The following is a 25,618-nucleotide window of genomic DNA, read 5'->3' as shown; positions in this document are numbered from 1 at the left end:
CACACACACACTGATTCACACACAGACCCCTCTCAAGCAGCCTCACAACCCCCCACATTGCACAATTACACAGCAAAGCCCAACATGCTGACTCAAAGCAAGTGAAGACACAGAAAATGAGCACAGTGCCACTGAGACTGCCATTTCATAAGAGAAGAACACGTTACAGCTATAGGTGCAATAAGCAAAACTGTCACAAGATCACAAATGTTCACCTATACAAATAGTGATCTGCAAAGTATACACGTGTAAACCAAACCTAAGCTGCCGGGGACTTGCAATTGCTTCATACGCGAGAATGACATACCAAGCATACTTTGGAAGCCTGCGTTCATAGTGTTTACATACTGTGAAAGATCATCTCCAGCTTGTACCTTTTTAAACCAGAAATCAGTGCAAATTCTCGCCTAAAGGGCAGAACATAACCACAAAAGCCAAGGGGAAATGGTTTTGTCCAAATCAGCAACCAGGTACCACTGCCCAGATGCATTTCTCTTTCTTGACGAAGCCCTCTCTCTGATCAGCTTTTGTGAAATGGGACATCTAACACAAAACAAACAGTGGCAACGCGGTCCGCTCAGATATGAAAAATGGCAAAGATGTGTGCAAGAATGAAAAAGGGGCTGCTGAATTAGTAACCTCCAGAAGACAAGACAGTCAGCGAAAGTTCAGGCAAGCTCGCAGAGACACAGCGGATCGAGGACAGACAGCGACAGGCAGACAGAGACGCAGAAACAGTGGGAGAATCGAAAGGAGAGAGGGAGCTGAAGTGTGGCTCTGTGAGGCAAAGCACAGCCACACAGTGACGCAGCGTTTGTTGTGTCTCTCTGATGTTCTCATATGGCATGGGAAATCCCCTCTGCTTACGTCAGACGGGCCACGTGTGTGTCTGAATGTGTGTGAGCGTGTGTGTGTATGTGTAAGCCCAGGCGTGTTTCTGGTAAGCTGGACAGCGAGAGAGCGGCTGTTTGGCTTCAACCTGCTCTGTTACAGGTGGCCGGGGTAGTTGTAGTGCTTGTGGCAGTAGTCGAATTAGCAGTGGAGTCGCAGGACAAGCTGTAACTGTAGTTATGACGTTAGACGTGGTGGTAGAATTGATAATAATAGTTTAAGAAACTAATTGTTGGAACAGCGGTAGTAGTATAACAAGTAAAAGCTATAGAGATAGCAAAAGGTGTGGTTACATATAATACATCCTCTGCTATGTCTTTATCTTACTCAGATTGAAATGATAGAAATTTTTTTGTGAAAGAAAGTAATGCCGAATCAGGAGGAACATCTCTCATCAATCAAACCTTTACTCTTCTTTCAGACCTCAATGGACACCTGGCAATCACTAAGTAATCACACACAGACGCAAATTCTATCCACACATGCCCTCATTCAACCTCCGTTCATTCACAAATATCCTGTCTGCTGTTGTTGTCTACTCACATGCACGTCATAAATGATCAGATTCTCCCCAGACACACAAACAAAAACACGCCCTCCTGCTCACTTTCATTTTCAAACACACTCACTACACACATACACACAAGGGGGGAAGGCTCATTACAGCCGTTCTGATAGTGTGTTGTTAACATGTGCATTTGGTTGCAGGAGGATGGACGGAGGAAGATGAGGGTACCGGGGTGGTTTGCCTGCAATTCGACTAATTAGTCTAATTAATGGTGTTAATTGAGCTAGTCTATCCTAGTCTTTATACTCCTTCTGTTGAACCCACTCCTCTGTTTCACATGCAAACAATTACAGTCTCAAGGGGTGAAACTGTAAGGCACACCAGGCACATTATTGTGTAGAATCTCAACCAAGCTATTGAGTAAGAAAAGGTTAAATATATATTATTTCTATTATAGTATTTCATTCTTATATTTCGTATAATTTAGTCGACCTTTAAATTCCTAGGACCAGTATATAGGATTTAGTGACATCTAGTGGTGTAGCAGTAGAAAACTCTCTTGGTTCACCATTCTCCAAGCACAAAGGAAAAACTAATGTGGACACCACGAAACGCAGAAAAAGACTCAAACACCCCTATCTAGAGCCAGTGTTTGGTTTTCCCCTTCTAGGTTACTGTAGAAACATGGTGAACTTCATGGAAGGCAACCTGCGGGTTATATCTGTAGCTATGAATGGCTCAGTCTAAGGTAATTAATACAATTCCTATATTCAGGTGATTATACACTAATGAAAACATATATTCCATTTCTGCCAGTAGATGCTCCGAAGTGTTACACACTGGACCTTTAGTAGATGATAGAGTATGAAATTGAATAGTAGTGCATATACTGGACAGCCAGAGGTTAAAGCTATTGCTCATATTCTCATTGTACAACAGTCAACTGCAGAGCAGTCATCACAAAAGAAGATGGAGGATGTGGTTGCCAGGCAATAAGGAACTCAGCTGCTACATCTATACTGAGGCCAAAGGCCAGAGATGGCAGGATTGTGGAGGAGGATATTGATTGATGGATGGATGGACACTTGGTTAAGAGCTGTTTATGGATAAAAGCTACGCCTACTGCAATGCTCCAACTCACTACAGTCACCACTGTCGGTAGAGACAGTGGACCAGTGAAGATGTTTGATGGCCACTAGGGTTTTCTGTGACATTTACCAATCTAAAACCAAACACAATGTATAGCTGAGGTTGATGGGAATGTCATTGATTTTGCTGGTATTTGGTGATAAACCAAAGCGATGGACAAATATAAATTTTTACCTGATTATGGCACTAGAGGAAAAGTTAGAGGATCACCAAAGTCAGTAGGATTCATCATCTGGAGACCATGAATGTCTACACAAACTTTTGTGCCAATCCATCAAGCAGATGTTGAGTGAATACTTTGACCTGCTAGAGGACAAGTGAGGGGATCACCAGAGTCAGTACATCCTCCATCAAAATCTTTACAACATTGCAGGACAATTCATCTGATAGTTGTTGATATTTCAATCTGGACCAAAGTGGTGGACCAACCGAAAGACCAACATTGCCATTGCCATTTCCAACCATGTGAGAAAAGCCTTTGTTTATGTGAGTTATTATACTAGCTAAATCTAAATTTGGGTAAACTAAGTTTTAATAGGTTTGCCCAAAATCTGATTCTGAACAAGCCATGGCTAGCTTGAAACAGCAGTGACAAATATTCTTGTGTTCCAAGAATCCTGATTATCAGACTATGGTATGTGTACTACTGGTAGTATGCAAGCTACCTCTAGTGGTATGCAGAGGAATCTCTGAAATATTTTTTTTTATAAAATAAATTAAATTCGAAACATATTGTACTATCAAAATACCACACAAACCAATTGTGTTAAACTATGAGAGTGCTGAAATATAATTTAAAATAAGTGTGGCACTTCCTGTAATATCTTGTGTCAATATCATCCTGCTATATACGTACAGCAAAGATAGTCACAAGCTAAAATGTGATGGCAAGATAGTAAGCTGAGGCGGAAAAAGAATGGTTCAAAATGCACTGCAATCATGGCTCCAAACAGGAACGATTGGGAAGAAAAGTGTGGACAACCAAATTAGCTCTGGTTCTTGAACTGGTTACGTTCAGGATTAAACAATAGCCAACAATAAATAATCATCTTATTAGGAATAAACCTGCCTACTGTACTACGCTACTGTATTTTAATGTCTTTTCTAAGTTTGCACAAGGTGTAAACAGTTTTAGAAACACTGCCCTAAGACATTCATGATAGACAGTTTAGATAAATGAGTGAAATGGGTAGGAATAGTTTGGTGAATAGGGGTAGAGTTCCCTGTCAGGGCAGGGCCATTGAAATATGGAGGCTGTAAACGTCTATTAACTCTCAACAGGAGAGCTTGTGGAAATGGCAATGGTTACTATTAGGAAACCTCTTCAAACAAGCCTGTCACAACAAAGGCATGATCCTAAAATTTTAAACTGTGATGTCCACTGTTTGTAAAAGTGTCCATGAATAGGTTTAATGATTATTCTTGTTAGGATAACTATTATCTGATTATTATGTATGTTAGTGTGAAAAGCTTTTCCATCTCACTCAATAGTTCAAGAGGTATGTTAAAGTCCTTTAAGTCTTTCTTTGTAAGTCTTGGGTCACCAAATATGTGACATTAGGCCATATTTTTGTCACATAGACAACAAAGACGTTTTTGTTTTTGTCAATTTAATACTGAATTATGTTCCTGTAAACTATTATCATTTTCCTATGTGTTGTTCCTGCCACTTGACAAACCTCTTAACAGACAAGACAGGACAGGCCTCAACAATGCTGATGGAAACCCTGATTTCCTGTTTGTTGCTGAGCAAACCTTTTCCTCTTGACATGAGCTCTACTCACCAACACCAACAGCTACATGTAATGTCCTTAAGTCATCTATAGCTCTGATCTACACCTCTGGACATACTGAGTGGTGGGGAGGTTTTGTATATTTATTTATTTGGATGTAAATGGGATCGTAGGTGCAGCATGTGTCAAAGCAACAGTAAAAATCATTTTACAGCAAGTCCAGAATTTGCTAATTAAACACAATATTACAAACTTGGATATCGCCCAGGCGATCTACATTCTGATCCTTGTGTTTACTTGATCTTTGATATAAGAAGCCCTGAATTTCAATTGATGCCATATAGGGTTCGGGTTAGGATGCCCACACAAGTATGCAGAATATTCAATTATCACAATTCTTATTTTAAACTAGCATCTATATGCTCCTTCGCAAAAATTTTTTTTTGCAATACAGTGAATAATTAAAAAATCTGAATATTTTAGCAAGGAAATAGCTATGCTTTGAAAATGGTTACAAATGATATGACATGCAAGCCTGAGTCGTCATGCTGGGTGAGAAAGTTTGTTATTATGGGAATGTCTGCTAACCCTTGCAGGAGAGGGAAGTGTCCATTCTCGGTCACGCTTTAGAAGCATAGTCTGGTGTTTCCTGCTTCTCCTCATCCAATACTGCTGACCATTTACTGCATCTTCCTTTCCTCCTCCTTGACTTTACAGCCCATCCCTCCCCCCGGTTAAGATGCTGATGCACGTACAAACACAAAGGGCCACACACACACACACACACACACACACACACACGCTCTCTTCCATTAACACAGTGCACACTTTAAAAACATTCACTCTTTCTCTTTCTTCCCACACCCGCATGCACACAAATACAAAATGCCTAAGGTTAACCCCCACCCTCATTCGAGGTCTCAGAGGTCAAAGGACAAAGCCCAGGCAACTGCAGGAATTCTCCAGTGCTGCTGTTTGGTAGCCTCTCAGCCATGCACACACACTGACCACTCACAGTATGATAAAACAGAGGAGAATATTTAAGTAGAATGTGAAACACTTGCAAAACAACCTCTGTAACTGCGATGATTTGATGAAGTTACCCATCTGTATCCTCCCAGCAATACTCACTTCTATTAACTTTATTAACTGCATTTACTACATCTATGGTAGATATAAGTGGGTGTGCCTTTCTGATTGTTAAACCTACTATAAGGAGTTTTTAGCTGGTTATGAAACTGTCTCCATTTAACACTGATCTCTTTATATGACCTACCTAAGCACACGAGACCATCAGTGAAGAGACTGGCTGTTTTTGTATAGTTATTCTTAATGAATGCCACCAGGTCGGATTCAGTCGGATTCCCCTTGAAATCAATAAAATGAGGCAGTGGAAACATTATTGCTGTCTCCTAATAGTTGAGTAAACTGAACCTTAGCCGATGCACTTTAATTAGTCGGACCTGTGCCTTGTCACCGGGACTAAAGTATCAGGGGATTGTCGCAACACAGACCTTTTCTTTTGTAACACAGCACTGCTGCATGTGCTAACTGTACGAGTCAGCTGCTACTAGTTAGTTAGCGCTCCTATCAGCTGACTGAGCCCAGACTGTGAGCTGAAGACCCAGGTTTGGACTGCTGTCCTGGGAAATTGGATTTTTTTGCTATATATAATTGGTGATTCATTTTCTGCAAAGTGACTGATTAACCAATAAATTGTTTCACCTCTAAAAGAAACACCATTTAGTTTAATAGTGCACAAGTGTTTGGTGTCAGGAAATACCATCAACAAACACAAACATTTCCACACTGAAAGCATGTTGGTTTCCTAAATTGAGTGTTTTGCAATAGTTAGATTCAGCCTGTGATTGTCATCAGAATGTGTAACCCCAGGGCCAGTTCAGTGACAATGAGGAAACTTTGACCCCTGCCATTTTCCCATATTTTAATTTTAATTTTAAATCAAAGTAGCTTTTAACAGTGGAGAGAGTGCTTTTAACCATGCTTTATATATTTGGTTTTCTAATATACTATTTGTTTTAGTAGCTGTATTATAACCAACCACTGTTTAATCATGTTTGTACAGTACACAACATTGCATCACCGTATGAAGTGTGCTCTATAAATATATTTGAGTTGGCAGGACAGTCACTTCCATCAGTTCTGGCTCTGTTAAACAGTAGTTAATGTTCACAAGCAGAAGCTGAGACAGAAGGGGAGTTGCCATGAGGAGACTATAATATTCAACTGCAGATGTACATTTAGAAAGTTTTGGAATTGAGTGCCTCATTGGGTAAGTGCACTATATTTACATATATGGCACGTGCAACTGATTAGTCCTCTAAACCCAGCCTGAGGAGGGACAGGTCTAGGCTTGACAGAAAAAGAATGCCAATGGTAGCACTAGCAGCTACAAAGCTTAAAGCTATTTGTCTGAATGGACATCACAAACAAGAAATGTCCTGTAATGAAAGTATTGCAGTAAGTGGGTGGACAGATACACTCCCTGCTCGCTTCTAGTTTTGTTCTCAAGTATGCCACAAACACTGTGGCTACAAACTGCATGCTTCTACTGAAAAAAACCCCCAATTTGTGTGAGTGTGCAATGGAAAAATAATGCATGTGTTTTAGATGGTAAATAACCTCTCATTGGCAGGAAACCTCTAGAGAAGTTCAGGAAAACCACAGTGAGTTCAATAATCTTCCAACATCAGCTGCCTCATCACCAGCATTCGAGACAGACAGGGGGAAACGTTGTTAACTTTGTGAGTCCCTTGACTGGTGTGTTTCCCTTCTTTCTGCTCTATGGATAGTCCCATTAGACAGAGATAAGCAGGCATTGAGAATGGTTGCAGGGAGGTATGAATGTTTGTTTTTTTGATTACTGATATGTTTTATTTTGACCTATTATTAACAACATTTCCAGTATTTTGGACCGTTTTTGTGCCAAATATTTCATAGTTTCCCCTTGACTTTGTGCGCCTCCCAAACTCTACCTCGAACATAAATTATTAATACGAATATACTACTAGTACAGTATTCCCATAAACATCAAATGTAATATTAATATACTATAAACATATCTGTACCTCACTTACCTCCCACTCATTCCGTCTCCTCTTCAGCTGTTCACACTTGCGCAGCTTGCAGATCTGCTTGCCCGTCTTCCGGTTCAGACAGTTTGCGCAGTTACCGCAGTTCTCTTTACGGAGGCAGGGGGTGCAGGCACCACATTTCTTCCTTCTTTTTTTCTGGAGGTCAGAGGCGTCGATTGGTGACAGAGAGAAGAGGCCCGCTTGCTGGTGTTCAGTCTCAATATATTTGCTCAGAGGAGACGTCTGCTCTAAGGACTTCGTTTGCAAGCGGAGAGACTGAGCCTCCTCTGCGTCCATGGAGAAGTCATAAATGTCCTCAGGTGGTGGATCAGGCCCTGCCCTTGGCCTGGGCATGGTGACTGCCCTGCCTTATGCCTATACTGTCTCTTAATTAGGGGGATTTTAAAACATGGATAATCACTGTTAAGTTTAAAAAGCAGTGTTTAAAATCAGCACCAGATCCCACCCAAATGTACCATGAATAGTTGGCTGCACCTTCTGTGGGTTTGTCTGGGAGATAACTTGACTTGGATCAGTCTTTGCCGATAGACTTTGTCTATCTAGATATTAAAACACACTAGAAAAAGCCTGAATCCCCTTAACTCTACTGGCTGCTGCCAAAAAAGTTAGCTTCATCTCGTCTTCTAGCCTGTGCCCTCCAAGGACAACTTAATTATTATATTGTGATCTTGGTCACCCGGGTGGCCATGGAGAATCTGGTAGGTAACTTTCAGTGAGTCCATCTTTCCCAGCTACCCTGAGGGATGGTTGGCAGTCCACCATAGTCTGGGCAGCGTAGCTGAAGCCTGGGTAGTCATGGCAGTATCTGCCCAGCACAGTCTGGAAGTGTGTAAAGACAGCAAAGACAAGGGTGAAAACACAAAACATTATTAATTCATCCTAACAAGAGTATCCCTACCATTTTCTTTTCTTGGTTTGCAGTCAGGACTTTGAATGTTAATATCTTATGGTCAATGTCTACAATATTCAAGGATTCAAGGTTTTTTTATCGTCATTTACAATGCAAGGTAGATGTCTGTAAACTAATAATTGTGATTAACTGTAATGTTAAATACGATGCAATGTGAATTTTGAATGGAATATACCTTTTGATACTTCCTCCAAATGTTGTGAGCTATTGCGCAGAAGAGTTAAAATCCAATATAAATCACATTTAGTCTTCCTTTTTGTAGTCAGAAATAATGCCAACATGTTTTTGAAATCTACTGTTAATACTCTTTTATTACTAAAAAGAAGAAACATTATCTTTGGGGAATTATCAGAAATGCTCCTTTTTGTCTCAGCCAGCTGGAAGGGCATAGCCTCCAGAGGGCGCCTACATGTCACAGTGTGCTGTATTGAAGAATATGGACCAACCAGCATCCAACTGGACCAAAGTGGCCTTTGCAGGTACATTTACGTACTGCAACAGGTTAGCTAATCAGCTATCTAGCCTGCAAACTGGCATTAGCAGCGCACCAGTGGATGTTTGTTTGGTTATTATGGTATAGGTATACATTTCTCAGATTGACCAAATATTATCTTGCCAGATGTCACTTCATAACCCTGCATGCACTTAAATCGTTGGTATAACTGGCTGTGTAGCATTTCACTATACTAGATGCTTTTCCCTATATTAGAGTTCAGTCCGACAGCCCTGATCGCTGTCTGCACACTGTCTGGTTTCCAAACACAGCTGCCAGTGCAGAGCATGCAGTTGGCTCATAGCCTCAGAGGCCTACGTGAGCAGTTTGAGAAGATAGTGTGTTTTAATGGCAGACCCCACATGGACGGGGGGCTTATGTGTCCCAGAATGAAAAGACGGGGGTTGATAAGTTGAAGTCAGGGACAGTCCTCTTTGTCTCGTGGTCACACGCTCCAGTCAACCGTCAATAAAGTGAATTGTGCTGAGAAAACCCAATGTTTCTTTACTATTGACTGGTTTCACAGCCTGCACTGAACATGTTTTTTTAGATGTTAACAGCAATGCAGTGGATGGTAAGAAAAATGTACCATAAAACACGTAGGCTACTTTCATTTACTATAACATTACCCAGTGGGCTTTTGCATTAATGTGGTCATTGCTGTGGTAGGCGGGAAAACCACAAACTGACTTTTAATGCAATAGAATGAATTAATGATGTTCGTGGTTGTTTGGCTGACAGCATTACACCAACTGCAACTTTGTAAAAAATAAATAAAAGAGTGTTGTTTAACAACATGTTGGTGTAACAAAGTAATTACACCTTTCAAACCTATAACCAAAATGTTGCAGCGGCCTACAATTAAACATGTTAACTATTAGCATGTTGAGCTGTGCTAACTAGCTAACGCACGTCCTACACTATAACATTTAGCACTGCCTTTAATGTTGTACAGGTAAGTATGATTTAGGCTACAGAACTGGTTCGGTACACAGTCCTCAGCAACGTGGATCCATGGTGTAGCTTATAGTTTGAAGGACTGAAGATGAAACTAGTTGCTACTGGTGCCAACTGTAATGTTGCTGGGGAATTGAATTCAAGTAGTGTGAGGTTCGCTGCATAGAAATATATGCTGATAAACCCAGACTGCACTAACTACATAACAACTGCAACAACAGCACGCGCCCTGACAACTCCGCACGTGGTTTAATCAGCACTTTTGTCGCGCGACGTCGGCGACTCTACGATGCGCGCGGACTGCGAGCGAGCTCGAGCTACTGTTGTTACTGTGTCCACGTGGTTACCGACAGGGAGCCCGGCCAGCCCACACCGATCACAGCAATCAGATAAAACCTAACAGGCACCCTTAGATCCACAGTGAGATAAAGCTCATTATCTACACACACACACACACACTGGGATAATTGCTGTAGGTGGCAAACACAGCACTTTCCTCGGGTGTGAATACACACGTTCTGATTTACATCCACTGACAGTCCTGAACCCCGTTGCAGAGAAGAATACCTGCAATGGGTGATTATCCTATAAAGTAAAAGCATTAATGAAGTAAAAACATTAATGAAGTAAAAGCATTAATGAAGTAAAAGCATTAATAAAGTAAAGCATTAATAAAGTAAAGCATTAATAAAGCCATCCATTAATCGCATCCCTGCATCTTCACGCAATTCCAGCTGTTTGCTAACGTTATATAAAGTATAGTTAAATAATGCAGCTCAGACACTTCGCTTGTTCCCGGTTCTACAAGGGAACACATTAAAGTGGTTTAACTCGAGTTATCCATTCTAGTCTGCACAGGAAAAGCATTGTAATATTCACAATAAAAGGAGGCAACCTACCACCCGCGATGAATTGGTCTTTAAAAGGCTCGATATTCCTCTTCACTTCAGCCTTTAAAAGCGTTTGAAAAATGATTAGAAATATAACAATCTAACAGAAGTACTCAGGCAGCATAGTAAAACTGGAGAGCTTGCGAAGAAAACGCTCACAGACACTTTCCCACTTAAACAAATAGTTGTGCACAAAGGGAAAAGTTATAGCGCGATGACATAACTGACTTAAAGCTGCTGTGTGGACGAGAGAGAGAGAGAGAGAGAGAGGTAGAGAGAGGAAAGCTTGTGTCTTTTGGAGGGGTTAAAGTCCTCAGTAAATTATGGACTGGAGTCCAGCCAGCTGGACCACGGGGGGAGGGTGACGTCACACAACGGGGCTGTAGGGGTTAAACGTGGCCCTTGTGATGCTCAGTGCCAGTGTGATGTTTGGGGTCATAAGATGACGTTGAGCGGCCCTCATGAGAGAAACACAGTGGAGAGGAAATAGTGCACAGTACCACTGTGGGTCCTGATTTCCACCTTAGGCAACATGTGGCACAGGAATCAAACTTTATATATATATTATATGTGAAGGAACAATGTTTTTGGTATTTTTTGTTTTGTTTTCCTTGTTTGTGCCCCTGACTGCTAATCAAGTTTCCAATTTGGGATAATAAATAAACAATAACTGAACTGAACTTTACGGAAGTGGTGAGGCATAAACAGAATAAAGCTTTAGGTTTATGATCTAATGCAAGGCTAGCGTTGTTTATCAGCCTATGAGCCAGGGAGCACTTTGTTTCCAAAAGTTTACCAAAGAGCCAGCAAGATGGAGGATAAAGGCTAAACGTCTATTTTGTACACCAATAAGAGAAGATGGGCACACATACGCTGGCACCGCTATCCAACCTCACAATGAGTCTCGCTCTGTTCAGATGAAGGGGAGCAGTAACCCCAGCTGACAGAGTTCAGGTATCTCAGCTGCCTTTTATCACAAGTGAGGGTTAGGCCTTATAATCCACACCGCCCTCTACTGCAGGACTGTGGTGGTGGTTCAGATCAAGAGATTAAACAAATAGACTATTTCAGCCATTACTATTGCTAACAAAAAGCTGGGTATGACTCCATTATACCTCTGCTTAAACATATTTTTAATTCTCATAATGCAGAGTGAGGATCTGCGAAAGGCTGACAATATAATAACAATATCAATATGATGGTGTCACAGAGTCATCAGCCATTGTTCCACTTTGTCCCCAGATTACTGCATGTAAGCAGCTTTACTATCAGCTGCAGAAGCTCCAAGGAGTCTCTGCAGAATAACATCTGATGCTGGTTCACTTGAGAACGGCACCCATTGGTATTTACTGTGTACAAAGTTCAAATACTCAGAACAAAACAGAAAAATGTCAATTTTCAATAATTAGCACTGCACGATACAGACATTTTTATAATGTGGTTATATTCAAATTCTCAGATTGGGATCTATAGACCACAATGTTATCGAACTGCGGTTTGTAGCCCACTGTGCATCTATTTGTGGTTCTTTGGCATGAAAATGTTCATTAGGGTAAAGCACCTCACCATGACTCCACGTACATTTACATAAAGTACTATTTAGTCTATGCTTTAAAAACACGGCCAAAATCAACATTAAAATGCTATTATGAATATTCATCAGTAAGTGTATCTTCACAATCTGTTTAAACATTGACAACTGAAATTAATAAGAGTAATAATTCCCAAAGGACCTTAAGAGTGGTAACACAATACTAAACTTCCCAGTATAAAACATCAATAATCAGTGTTAACACTCAGTTGTAACACATCAAATCTTTATTTTTACACCATTGTAACACTCCATTGGAGGATGATTAACAAACACAAACAAAATGCAAACTGAGGCACCTGGCCATGAGACCATAATACATAGCTGAATATATTGTTTTTATTTTGAGTTTTTTCACTAAGTCTTAAGATGTGCATTGTACAGTTTCTCTGACTGTGAGGGTTATGATGCACTGCGTTTTAGGATCATTTGGATCTCAGTATTTAGCACCAAACTGACGGGATCAAAAATATTTTTCTTGGCTACGTGTTTCTATATGTTGAGAGCAAAAACTAATGAGGAAACAGTCCATAGTGTTTGGTCATAATATGGTTAAATAACTAGCTTCCGTAGAGTTTTAAACAATTTCATGACAGTATGTAGCAATGGGAAACATTGTACACAAGACATTACTTTAGCGAATGGACCCTTTGTTTTGTGTAATAAATAATAATTAACAAGTGAAGATGTACCTGAAATTTTCTCAGAAACCTTCATTGTAATAAATAGCTCAAACAGCTCCAGTAACTCTACATCCATCTCACTTCGCATCAAAAGGAAATGTTAGTACCAGCAGATGTGAAAGTGCATGATTGAGGATGGCTCCAGTGTCACATTCTCATATGTCAGTGTGCTGACTCCAGCGCTGCAGACAAAACCATCAAATCATTGCAACGAGGGGAAGAGGAGCACATGAACGGGACAAACAGAAATGCAAACAGAATGCTGGAAAAAGTCATCATAAAAAACTGGACAGGAGAGGAAGCAGGAAGATAAGAAATAGAGTGTTATCCATTTTCGTAGGTAGGTTGCAATGAGGACTCGTTGATCAGAGAAAAGTAACGTACAGTAGGACCATGTTCTATAACATTTAAGGGTGTGTTTTGTGGAGAAAAACTGTTACAGCATATCCACCCAATTCAACTGACACTAGTTTCTTGACTCAGTTTGGTGTCTCACTGTGCTGTAAGTAAGACTAGTGTTTTATCCTGCAGAGTTTCCCTTGACATGGGAAAACATTTTGTACAGCTCATGCTATCACAATTTATTACTGGGGAAGCTCTATTTTGATATATTAGTGGTCCAGTATTTCATATCTCTTGTTTGGAGAGTGAAAAACAGTCACCAGCACACATCTATACAGACAAACATGCCAGAGACAATGAAATACTGTGTGGAAAGGACAGATTTCACACCTGATACCTACAGCTGAAACTATACTGCATCAGATTTTGGCCTGTTTGTTTGTTAGAGCTTGACATTTATGTCTGAACTTGATGGAGCCTGAATTGACCCAAACTGACACAATGCCTCATGTAGCTGCTTGGGTTTGGTTTGGGATTAGGATTAAAATTACCAGTGAAAAACACTGTTAACAGTATATATATCAGGGGAAATGTACACTGGGATCATGTGGGTTGGGGTCGGGTTCAGCTCGGACAGAGATGGAACTGTTTATTACACTTGGTTCAAACTCTTCACACTCTGTCAAAGCTCTACTGGACATTGGACGTGTTTACTTCAACAGAGGTTTCTATGTGCAACGGTCCATTCTTAACTCTTACAAGGAGCCTCCAATATTTGTAGGTAAATCCTGAAATGCATATACACAGGGAATGTACCAACTCCCCTTTCTCCAGCAGATCACCCCTCAGTCTCATGGTGGTTTGGTCCGGTATTCACAGAGCAGTAGTCTTTATGTCCGCACCTGGAACTTGCCAGCCTTCGTCATGTACTTGATGCCTTTGAAAGGTTTATACTTCTCACCGTACATGTCCAGTCGATTCACCTTCAGCCCTGTTGAAGGACAAACATACCAGTCATTTGTCATCATTCAGTCTGTCATTTCATGCTACCTGGATTAGGAAATATTTTTGCAAATTGAGAAACAGGTTAAAAATGTGTCAGAGAGTCTTTGAGGATTCTGGGAATACCTTCATAACAGCAGCAATTGTTAATTGACCTTCTGGGCTTTTCAAAGATTGCAAGGTATACATTTTTAGGAAAATTGGATGCTTTGCACAAGACATGAAAAGGCACAAACCTAAAGAAAGAAAACTCTACTTGAAGCATTTAATACATGCCAGTAATGTTGCCTTCCAAGTTGTGAAATTAGGATTTTGGGCAAATCATTTGAAAATGTACTGCTTTGCATATTACCTAACATCTTTAAGAGGATAACTGCATGCATTGTGATATATTTGAAGATCATTAAAGAAAATCATATAATAATATATGCAAATACATCAAATTAACAATAATCTAAAATGACAACAATGTGTATCAAAGTTTAACACTGTAAACAATTATATTAGAGAATATCTTAAAATCTACTTATAGATACTTTCTGATGTCATGTGAGGAGATGTATTTATTGCATTTGGCACCATCTAGTGGCCACTGTGTGACTGTGCTCACAGAATGGGGCAAGTCAGGAGGTTATCAGCTGAGCAGGCTATGTGATGTGATGAAAGCTCATCTTATGTGTGGAGGTCAACCAATTCCCAATTCAAAATATAAAGCAGAGACAGAGAATTAACAGAGAATTGCTGGAAGGACACAATCGTGACTGCGTGATATACTGTCAGGGCTGATGATGTGATGAAGTATGTGCGTGTGGGTGTACCTGAGATGGCCATTTGCTGGATCTTGAACTGGATGTTGATGGAGGGGTTCTCGTCAGGTTTAGAGGCCCCAGCCTGCAGACTCATGGTGCCTTTCAGGCTAGGAAGCTTCTGCGGGTTGATCTTACCAACATCCCACGACAACATCTAGCCAAAACACAAAACATCAGGATGGCAATATGAGATCAATACTACCTGGGATCAAGGGCCACACTAATGCAAATGGTGCCATCTTTCACCCTAGAGAAGATTGGTGAAATTTAAAATTATTTAGAGACCTGCAGCTTCAATGTAACAAAACTGACCTCTAGCCACAACTTTTCATTCACTACTGTGTACACTTCTCTTCTTCCTTCTTTCCTACCTTTGTGACTGGGTCGAAGGTGTATGTTCCCTGGGAGGGGTTGAGGTTGGCGTTGAGCACGCCCCGGGGCAGCTGGCTGCTGACTAGAACCGACTCCACCGCTTTGCCCATGGTCTGTTTGGGTCCCAGGGTCAAGTCAAAACGTCCCTGGGAGCTCCCCTCCCGGAAGGTGATATTGTGCTTGACGTAAACCGGGATCGCCACCAGGCTGAAGATAAAGCAGGCCAATAAACAACGAGAGTCACATTCATACGAGCCAACATTAGTACAATTAAATAGTATTCATACACTATATTGTCAAACACTGGATAAAAACACATGGATAACGTACTGAAGGTGTTTCATCTGTATAAGTAACACAAAGAGACCCTGAATTAAAAAACACACTGACTTCTGAGAGCTGACGTGGTAGGAGAGCAACCGGAAGTTCCCATCAGGGGGGATGAACGAGAGGATCCGCTCAGCTTCCCAGCGCTTGAACCGAACACACGGGTGGAAGCTGACATCATCCAGCAGCCGAGGATTCTGGGAGACAGAGGGTGGTTTAGGGGTGAGTAAAATGAAATGTGCAAACTTATACTGTATAGATCATTCAGCTTTTACTGCTGGCTGCTTCTACTTCTTCTGCAGAGTTAAACCCTTTCCACAGAATTTAGCTTGAAGCATAAAAGGGTTATAACAACTTGACAGAAAAGAATCAGCACAGGCTACACGTCTCTAAGATCTTACTGTACCATCCCAGCAGTACAATTGATACTCGTTAGATTTTACTTGCAATTATGTAAGTACGTATTCACAAATCTTCTATGCGTGTCTGAAAGTGTGGATCCACAGAGTAAAAGAGAGGGAGAGAGAAAGAGAGAGAGAAAAGAGGAAACTCACCATGAATGAGAGAGTGAGGTCAGGCATGCCTGTCAGTTTTACACAGGCATCAATAACTCCCTGAATTTCTGCTGTAATAGTGGAGCCTGAGTCGGCGGGTTGGGGGTTGATGTGAGAAATGGACACAAAGCAAAAACCACATTCATAAACAACAAAACTCATTTTAAAGGCATATACTAATAAATCAGAAGTGAAACTGCTGATATCTCATATTTTATGCTTTTCAATATTTTTTATCTGACCATTTTCTTATCAAAGAAAATCAAATTACATTACAATGTGCTGAGAATGTTATCATGGTAAAAATGTCCATGTCATGCAATAATCTAATTTATCAGATCTACGTTATTTCTGTTATGAGATTTGAAAGAGACGTGTCATTTGCATTTTTCCTTTAAGTGATCTGTGTAACCACAACTAATAAAGAGGCTAAATAATGAAGCACGGCTACAGTGAAGTGTTTGACCAACGAGCTGTTCAGAGCAATACCTGATTTATCGATGATCGCATCGATCTCCTCCACTACATCAAAATAGGCTTCATTGTTTGTGTATTTCACTCCGGTGCGTCGCCATGGAACCACTGACAGCTGGCCTGTAGGGAGCTGTTCACCAACGTTGGTGCTGCCTGGAATACAGACATCCACCAGATGTGAAACACCAAGCGCATTTACACAGTACACACAAATGGCTGATACTGATTCTATCCGGTATTATTTGGTGCATTTAAACACCAATTACCTGGACTCATTTCTCCAGCACCTCGCTTACACACTATAGCACATTACATTGAACAACACCATCATGATTTGACATAATATTTTAATTTTACAAACACTGTGTGCACATGGATCGTACCTGTGATGGTGTTGACCATTGTGCGGAGGATGGTGGGAGGCTTGATGAGCTCTTTGAGGATGTTGGACTCTGTGGCCAGCGGGAAGCCGTTGTCGAGCATCTCCTCCAGCAGTTCATAGACCACTACCACATTGTCCTTAATAGCAGCCTCTGTACACACTCCAAAATAGTCCTGAGAACAAAGAACACAGTATTTAAAGTCAGATATAAGTCATTTAAAGTAAACTGGAAGTGGACTGGAAAACGTGAGGGAGCCAGAACCTGGAACGTGTCGACGACTCTGTGCAGAAACTCAATGACAAACAGCGGCGGCACCTCGCTCTGGATGACTGCAACGAAGTAAATGCGATGTCGGAGCACACTGATAAGGTAGTGATGTGGTGTGGGGATCACTGGTGGGACGTTCTCCGGCTCAGTGGCGCGCTCCTGGGCCTCGAAGAAATAGTCACACACGGAGCGGCTGACCACGCTCTTCCAGTGCTTCTCCAGGAAAATATCCCCTGAGGCGTTCACTAAGAACAGGCTGTGGATCATTTTGGCTGGAGGTGAGAGGCTAATGATGAAAGGAGAAAGAAAGCATCTCAAATGAGGATTTGTACTTTACACAATGTGATTCAATGATTATAGTACTTCATAAAAAGTAATAATTCAGTTATTTAACAGTAAATTCAAGTATTTTTACATGTTGGTGTAACTTTGCTTAGTCTGTATTTGATTGGGACAAAAATTAATAACTAAATAAAACCCAGTAATTCCATTATCACTATTCTGGTGGATAAAAGCTGGGTTTAGCTCTGGATAACGCTGCTGGTCACACAGGGTGCTAACTTCCTTAGCACAGAATGTGTTCAATATGTTTCTCGTATACATACAATGTCACTACACACTTCTCTTTTTTCTTTGACTCCACACGTGACGTCTGTGTTTCCTTTACACCTAAAGCCATTAAAAAATACAAATATAACTTAAAAACGTTGTCAAAGCAACACGTGACTAAAAGAATCCTCATAAAAAAATAAGTGATATAATATAAGAGATATGACCAAATTAAATGTATAGGTTTTTATATACACATCTCCATACAGAGGGCAGTGCGTATCAAGGTTTTACTTTATACAGTGCAGTTAGGTTCAGTCTTCTTCAGTTAGCGTCAACTTATGGTGGCCGGGATATTTGACACCGGAATATTCATTAAATATGCGACAACGCTATCGAGTTCAGACCGGATACAACTCAATGCTGCAGGAACCTGAACAACCTGCAGCTCGGTTACACATAGTTATTACTGCAAAGACACACTGAGCCGAGTAGCTAACTAGCTATATATCTATATGTCACACAGCAGTTGAAGGCCTCCGACTCCATACAAGATGCTACATCAGTCCCTCCTCCTGCCTCAGTCTCATGACAGAGGAAAAGCCCCGTCACCCGGTTCAGGGGATGAAAATACATCAAAATAACGATGCTGTTGTGACTGAAAAATGACCATTTGCCACTCGAGCCGTTCATAAATTGCAACTGACTTACCGAAGACAAATTTGTACGTTTTCGTCTCGCCTTTCACCCTTTTTTCCCCAATGAAAGATTAAGCAGCCGTCGTTGCTTCCCGTTAGGTGGAGCGGATCCTGATGCGCGACGGGATGGGGAGTAAATTGAACCAATCAGAAACCACGAAGACTATAAAACCCCGCCCACTTAATGGAGTCATAGGTCAACAATACGGAAGCTGGTGGCTCGTGACTTGGCTGTGATTGGACCGTGAAGGAAGAGCTACAGTAAACACCAGTCAAACTGCCCGCTGATTGGCCCAACATGTCGCTGGTCTGACATTTTGTTTCCAGTATCAGATTTCATCTTGTGAGTTCCTCTCCTTTCAAACAAATAGATGCAGGAACATAGTGTGAAACTTCACTGATCATACTACGGAAATGCTAAGAGTAAATGCTTTCCCTGAGAATAGCATGCAGTTCATTGGACTTAATATTTTATTATGTAAATAGCACATATATATTATATATATTCCAAACATGGTTATAGTGAAATAGCAATGGTAAACCATGGGGTGCTGATTCTGGAGTCTTTCTTATTTATGCATAATAAAATAACATCCAAAGAGTATTTTTCATGCTGACCACTTCAGTAACTGCTGTGTAAAGATCACCGCATGTTATTTGAACAACAAACGAAGACACAGTATTTAAATGCAACACCTGGCTTATGTTGTAAAACTTTTGAAAATAATTACAATATTTCAACACACCATACAGTCCACGGTTTTCTTTAAAGTGTCTCGTGCACAATATGTTGAATAGCCTTTATATGAAAACATACTGCAAATAGCCACAAATACCACAGCCTCTATATGTCCTACCATATAGTGCATGCTAACAGCAACCATGTCTCAGCTATGATTTACAAGCAGCAAAAGAGCATTAAAGCAATAAAGCTTTATTTGAGTTTAAGAGCTTCACAGAGTACATGGAGGAATGAAAACTGTTCACGGTCTCCAGCTCCACCTTTCTTTCCAAATGCAGCTCGCAACCCTTAAGACAAAGTTTCAACACACATGCAAACAATGAGGTTGTGAGAATTATTACTCTGTGTGTCAGTCAGTTGAATCCTTACAGTAAGTGTTGGTGGAACAGAAGAGCACAGACATGAGAACTAAACACTTCACTAATAGGGATCAGTTTTACACTGCGATTGCCATTAGGAGCCTCTTGATGCAGAAAAAGCTGAATCTCTGGTGTTGATTTTGAAAAACGTTTCAGTTTCAGGTATGTGTGGATGCTGCGTGATGAAGCTGCTGAAGCAAGTCCTCTGAGCTGCTGCCTCTCTGTGGGACACTGCTTTTACCAAGGATCTGCAAACCAATCAGCCCATCAGGGAGCAGTTGCAATGTTACATAATGATTACACTGACACCAGGTGAATACAGTAATTATCATCCAAAATGGAAGCATATTATGAGTGATCAAAATCTGTTTTAGAAGTTTAGAAGCAAACACCTTCAGTGTATTGGTGAAATAAGGAGGACTGACATCAGTTCAAGTGACATCATTGGATCAGAGACTGAGCGTTTATATTACATAGATCTGACAAGTGTGACTCCCGTGTGTGCAGAGATATCACATTGAAAGTGAGACCATGTTATTCACAACCCAGCAGAATCCAAGGACATAAAGTGTGAAGCTGGGTGAGGAGCTAACTTTCACATCAGTGCTTTTTGACATAACACACTGACATTCCACAGGGACATCTAGTGGCCACAAGTGGTCGAAACAAGGCCATAAGTGACTAAACCAATGCCATTGTTACTGTTCACTAACTGGGGTAGAATGAATAAAGAAATTTAATAACTAGTCTAATCTGGTCTTTCCCTGAACCATCTGCTACTAGGCAGAATAAATCACACCCTAAGCCCTTCATAACCAAAACTCAGGTAGAAGCCACCCTCATCCTCAATAGTTGTAGGGGCCTAAAAGGTGATGCACAGCAGCTTCAATATAAATTCTGAAAATAAACAGTATTTAAAGAACCTGAAATCAATTTCCTCAATGAGCTATGATAGATGGGGTTCTACATAAATACACTATTTTATGCCAGAGTTTTATACGAGAGATAAACTGCAACAGCATTTTAATCAGATGGGTTTTGGGTTGTCAAATGTTATTAAACCCCAGCCCACACACAGATCTTATGAAACACATTCATTTTGAGTTTTAAGCTCTTTGATTGTTGCTTATGTAGTCATGAGTATCAGTGTTATGAAGAAAGCTTGATAAACAGTTTGTGGGGCATTTGTCTGCTGTATGTAAGGTTGCCACAATTTGTCCAGTACTTAAAGTGCTTAATTCCTCTCTTGCGCTTTAAAATTGCATTTCCAAAGATAAGATATTCACTTTAAACAAGAAGGTTCACTATTTTGGAAAACGTGCATGGTACTTAGTATACTTATCCCTCTGGGGCAAATCTGGAATAAATCTGGAGTAAATTGAAATGACAACTACGAATTTAATTGTAGATCTGAGTCAGACGAACACCTTAAAAAGCTCAAGGAAAACATGAATGGCTCAACATAATTTATTTTCATTTTATGTTAAAATGTACAGAGTTCTTTGAAAGTACTTGCTAAGAAAGAAAGAAAAAAAAACAGAATAAATGGAAATACATACAGGGACAGAGTAGAGAGTTGAGGCCGCTGAGCGCAAATCAACCTTCACTGTGCCCAGCTGTCACTCCTCTCTTTATTTTGCGCTCTCTCTTAGCATACAACGCAACATGTACAATTACAAAGGATACAAAAAGGGAAGCGATATAAACAGACAGAAATATACTGAGCTCCTTTTTACATGCCTCTTAAATGTAAGGAAGTCATCCTATACACACACAAGTAAAAAAAAAAAAAGATAAAGAAAAGAATGCCAAGTGACCTTTAGATATTTGTAGTCCTTTTGTTTAAAATAGCATTAATATACTACACAAAGATAGAAAAACTCTAGAGATGAGATGGAATGGAGAGGTTAAAGGCATCTTAAAGTCACTAAAAGTGAGTGGTAATTTTTTTAAATTTTGAATTTCTTAGTAATTATTACCCAAGAGGCGAGCTAAAAAATATGTATTGTTTTTTTTTCCTGAAACAGAAGTGAAAAAAATGACAGTACCAATATCAATGTCAGAGTTTCCTTTTATATTATAGAAAAAACATTTTCTCTACAATAGGTTTTCTAAAGTCAAAAAGAGTCAGCTTGTGTCATAAAAGAAAGCTGCCCAGTCTGATAAAATTCAGAAAGAAACACAACAAAAAATAAGTACAGAACAGAACAATACACACAAATAAAGTATGCAATGTCAGGTCTGTAAGAAAACGAAAACTCCTCTTTTGACTTTGAATACTGGTACATGGAGCAACAAGGTCAACCGTTTCACCCCTGCCAGTTGAACGCCATTACCAACAGGACCTCGAACACTTCACCTCCGACCCTGCTTTCATATGAGTGTGCCTCTATGTGAGGGCCAAACCATGCACTAGATCAGGCATTTAGGCACACCTTTTATAAAGGATAACTGTCTACCGCCATATTTCTAGCCAATGGGAGTGCAGAATTTCGCAGAAAAGAAAAATACAATAAAAAAAAATTACAGAAAAAATACACCATTCAAAAGCAGACTCCTCGACCTCTTTGGGTCACTAACACTTAAGGAGGGGAGGTCAGCTAGTTAACTGACTTTCCTTAAAGCAGTCAAATGGAAAACCCACAGTTTGTTCTGCAATCCCTAAACTGCTAAAAAAGGCTGACATAGTACACCGTCTGTCAGTGGAGTGTGGACAAGAACAGCTGAATGTTGTACTTTCCTGAGCTAGCCACCAATTGGCGACAGCTAGCCAGTGTGTATTTTTGTGTGTGTGTGTGTGTGCGCTGGATATTGGGAAGTACCAGAATATTTACATCTAAACGTTTCAGAGTGGCAGCAAACTGGAAAATAATGCTACTTGTTTCATTTATGGACATATAATAAGACAGTAACGCGCTCCTCCCTTCTGCGTCTTTGCTGTTTTTGGTACAACACCGTCCATCTGGGAAGCAGACTCTAGAAACAACTCGACACTTCAAACACTGTAGGCCCTACTCCTCTGCTTTTCTGGAACTAGGTGAAAAGCTGTCTGACCGCTTGGCCACAGAGATGTTTGGGTATTTCTGAGAGAGCAAGGAGGTGTATCACCATTTCAGAATGCCACACATATAAAGACCAAAGCATATAAGAGGTCGGACTGCACACGAGTATTTCAAAAAACAATCAACAAAAACAACGACAACAAAAATAGGATTCAACATTATGTTTAACAAAACAAGAGTCCGCCTACAATGTTTCATTGTCTCTTTTTTCAAGGTAAGGCTTCCCATATCAATTAAAAGATTGTGTGCATGGTTGAATATATTCAGTTAACCACTGTTTTTTCATTCGCAGTCAGACAACAGACAAGGTACTCCTGTATTGTCTTTCTCTGTGCATCTTCCTCGTCATCCTTGTCCTCCCCTACTCTCCTCCTGTACATCACGAGGAGGAGGAGGCTCCAGGGCCTGTGAGAAACCACATTACAGAGGACTGTGTAGGCCTGGCCTGAAGCAGCATGGTACGGCCGAGGTCCATGTACACACCCCAGCCCGGAATCCTATCGACTTGCTCCCATACACAGCCAGCTGGGAGGGGAGGGAAAACGAGCCCAAATAAAAAGGGACAAAATGACAACATAGAAAAACAGGAAACCCAAAGACCCTCTCTGTCTCCAACCACCTTCACTCACTGGTGCCTGTCGTGGCACTGGAGAGGGTGAACAGGAGTAATGGACATTTAGAGTACAGCGAGTATCAGCTCTGGCCTCATGTCTCCTTTTTCAGTTCTTGGCTGCTCATCTGCTCATGTAAGGTGACTGTTTTGGGACACCAGCATAGCTGTGATGGGAGGGGCCAGTGTACATCATGTTGCCGTGGTGATTGGGCTGCATAGGCTGCTGCGGGTAACCCTGCCCTCCCATCATGCCCATCTGCATCTGCATGGGGTACTGGGCTGGCTGATTCATGTAAGGGGGATTGCCGTGATAACCACTGTTCATCATGGGTTGGGGCATTCGGTAGCCAGCTGACATGGCATTGAGGGACGTCATGTTCATGGAATTGTATGGTGCTGGCGTAGGCATGAGGTTTGGCATCATACCGCGCTGCACCGCCAAGGTGCGCGGTGTGCCCTGCATGGCCACAGCCCCTGAGCTGCGGCCATAGAGCTGCTGCTGGTGTGGGGCCGGGGCCAGTTGCTGAGTGGCTTTGGATCGGATGGAAATATGGCCTTTGACTGTAGCCATCTGGCCCTGTAGCCGCTGCGTGTGTGGTGGGGGTCCCAGACCGATGTTGGTGGTGGGCATGTTGCACTGCAACTGCAGAGAACCCAGGTTCATGGAGCCAGAGCTAAGGTTAGGAGGTGGGGTCATAGTGGGCTGGCCCTGAGGGAGGGGAGTGTGGGGTGAAGGGGCCAGCCCAGGGTTGGAAAGAGAAACACTGGTGGCGTAGGAGGTGACAGAGGCTGAATGGGAGTAGGGCATGGCATGGGGGTCCATGATGGTGTTTGTGAGCTGCTGAAGTTTGGCCAGGCTGAAGGTTGCTGAGGGCTGGGGGTAGCCCCCTGTGCCAAAGTCCTGACCCATGCGCTCATACAGGGTGCGGCCCCCTCCTCCGCCTCCACTCTCTGGGATCTCCATGATCATGGGTGTGGAGGCAAAGCCATTGCCCATGCTACACTGGGACAGAGCCTGCTGTTGTTGCTGCGGCGGTGGTGGTGGGGCTGATGGTGGAGGCTGAGGGTTGGGGGCTTGTTGCTGTTGCTGAGGGGGCTGCTGAGGAACCTTTTTTTGGGACTGCTGCTGCTGTTGCTGCTGGTTGGTGCTGGGCGGCCTCTCGATCACACCACAGCTCTGAGGAGACTTGATGCCACAGCTGGGAGTGTTGGACGGCGGTGGGGGTGGTGGTGGCTGGGGCACAGCACTCCCTACATTACCGGCCCCTGGTCCACTGTTGGGCCCTGGTCCTGTTTGCTGGATGAGGCTACAGCTGCCCATCGCTAGCTGGGATCCTCCAGTTCCTGTGGAAGATGTGAGGCTGGGGGCTGGCACAAAGGAGCAGCTGTTAGACTGGGAGGAAGAGGACGGCGTGGCCGAGCTTGAAGAGGAGGCTGATGAGGAGGAAGCTGTGGAAGCTCCTGCGACTACAGCAGCTGACATTCCCCCTCCGTTCCCGCCATTCCCCGTTCCATTGCCCCCTCCGCCCATGGTGGAGTCATAGCTGCTGGGGTTGTCGTAGTTCTCTGTAGTGCTCTCTATGCTGCCGAGGTCACTGAAGCCGCTGTCCACCACCTGCTGGGAGTGGTCCGACACAGACGGCACATCCATCATCGGCGACGTCTCCATGTTCTGCTGGGAGGGAGCGGACAGAGAACTGGGATGCTCTGGCGTGATCTGCGTGTACCCCGCTCCTGCACCTCCACCACTGCCCCCTGCTCCAGTGGGGCCAGGCGTGCCTCCCCTCTGCCCCGCTGCTGTTGTGTCCATGATGTTTGAGGGCAACCCCGGACTGTTCACCGAGCGCACAGATTGACTGGGCAGGGGTGGCACTGCGGGATTAGGCAGGGGGCTGCTGTGTTGCGACGCCCCGCACTCCTCCACTAAGGCCAGGGCCTCCTCCTCCGCCTCCCCTGCGTGGCTGTAGCTCTGCAGGGTCCGGCAGGCAGCTAGGGTCTCCTCACAGTCCTGGTAGGCCCCGTGGTGTGGCTGGGGTTCAGTCTCTTCGTCCTGGGCTTCCCCCTGTGTCAGGGACTGGACGGCCTGCATAGTCTCCAGGTCCAGCTCATTGGAGTGGTGATGGGGGTGGTGTGGGTGATGGTGG

At 42.3% G+C, this 25,618-nt stretch overlaps 2 protein-coding genes across 2 annotated transcripts in view; both read right to left on the bottom strand.

Annotated features, from left to right (window-relative positions):
- Positions 1 to 12,571: 12,571 nt before the first annotated feature.
- Positions 12,572 to 18,818, bottom strand: ap3m2 (adaptor related protein complex 3 subunit mu 2). Its single transcript, XM_035659119.1, has 9 exons — positions 18,712 to 18,818; positions 17,446 to 17,737; positions 17,185 to 17,356; positions 16,817 to 16,954; positions 16,328 to 16,413; positions 15,837 to 15,970; positions 15,446 to 15,653; positions 15,084 to 15,228; positions 12,572 to 14,254 (listed from the first exon to the last, which is right to left on the bottom strand). The coding sequence occupies exons 2-9, from the start codon at positions 17,716 to 17,718 to the stop codon at positions 14,154 to 14,156; spliced, it is 1,257 nt and encodes a 418-aa protein (XP_035515012.1). The 5' UTR covers positions 17,719 to 17,737; positions 18,712 to 18,818; the 3' UTR covers positions 12,572 to 14,153.
- Positions 18,819 to 21,250: 2,432 nt separating this feature from the next.
- kat6a (K(lysine) acetyltransferase 6A) overlaps positions 21,251 to 25,618 on the bottom strand; it is a 24,754-nt gene continuing 20,386 nt past the window's right edge. Inside the window, 1 exon segment of the mRNA XM_035658872.1 lies at positions 21,251 to 25,614. Within this exon segment, the coding sequence (XP_035514765.1) occupies positions 23,596 to 25,614 (2,019 nt within the window). The 3' untranslated portion in view covers positions 21,251 to 23,595.

This window comes from Morone saxatilis, unplaced genomic scaffold (genome assembly GCF_004916995.1).
Source record: "Morone saxatilis isolate NCDOM2014 unplaced genomic scaffold, NCSU_SB_2.0 Contig16, whole genome shotgun sequence".
Taxonomy (NCBI): Eukaryota; Metazoa; Chordata; class Actinopteri; family Moronidae; genus Morone; species Morone saxatilis.
The sequence above is the reverse complement of the archived record's forward strand: the minus strand, read 5'-3'. Positions and strand labels throughout refer to the sequence as shown.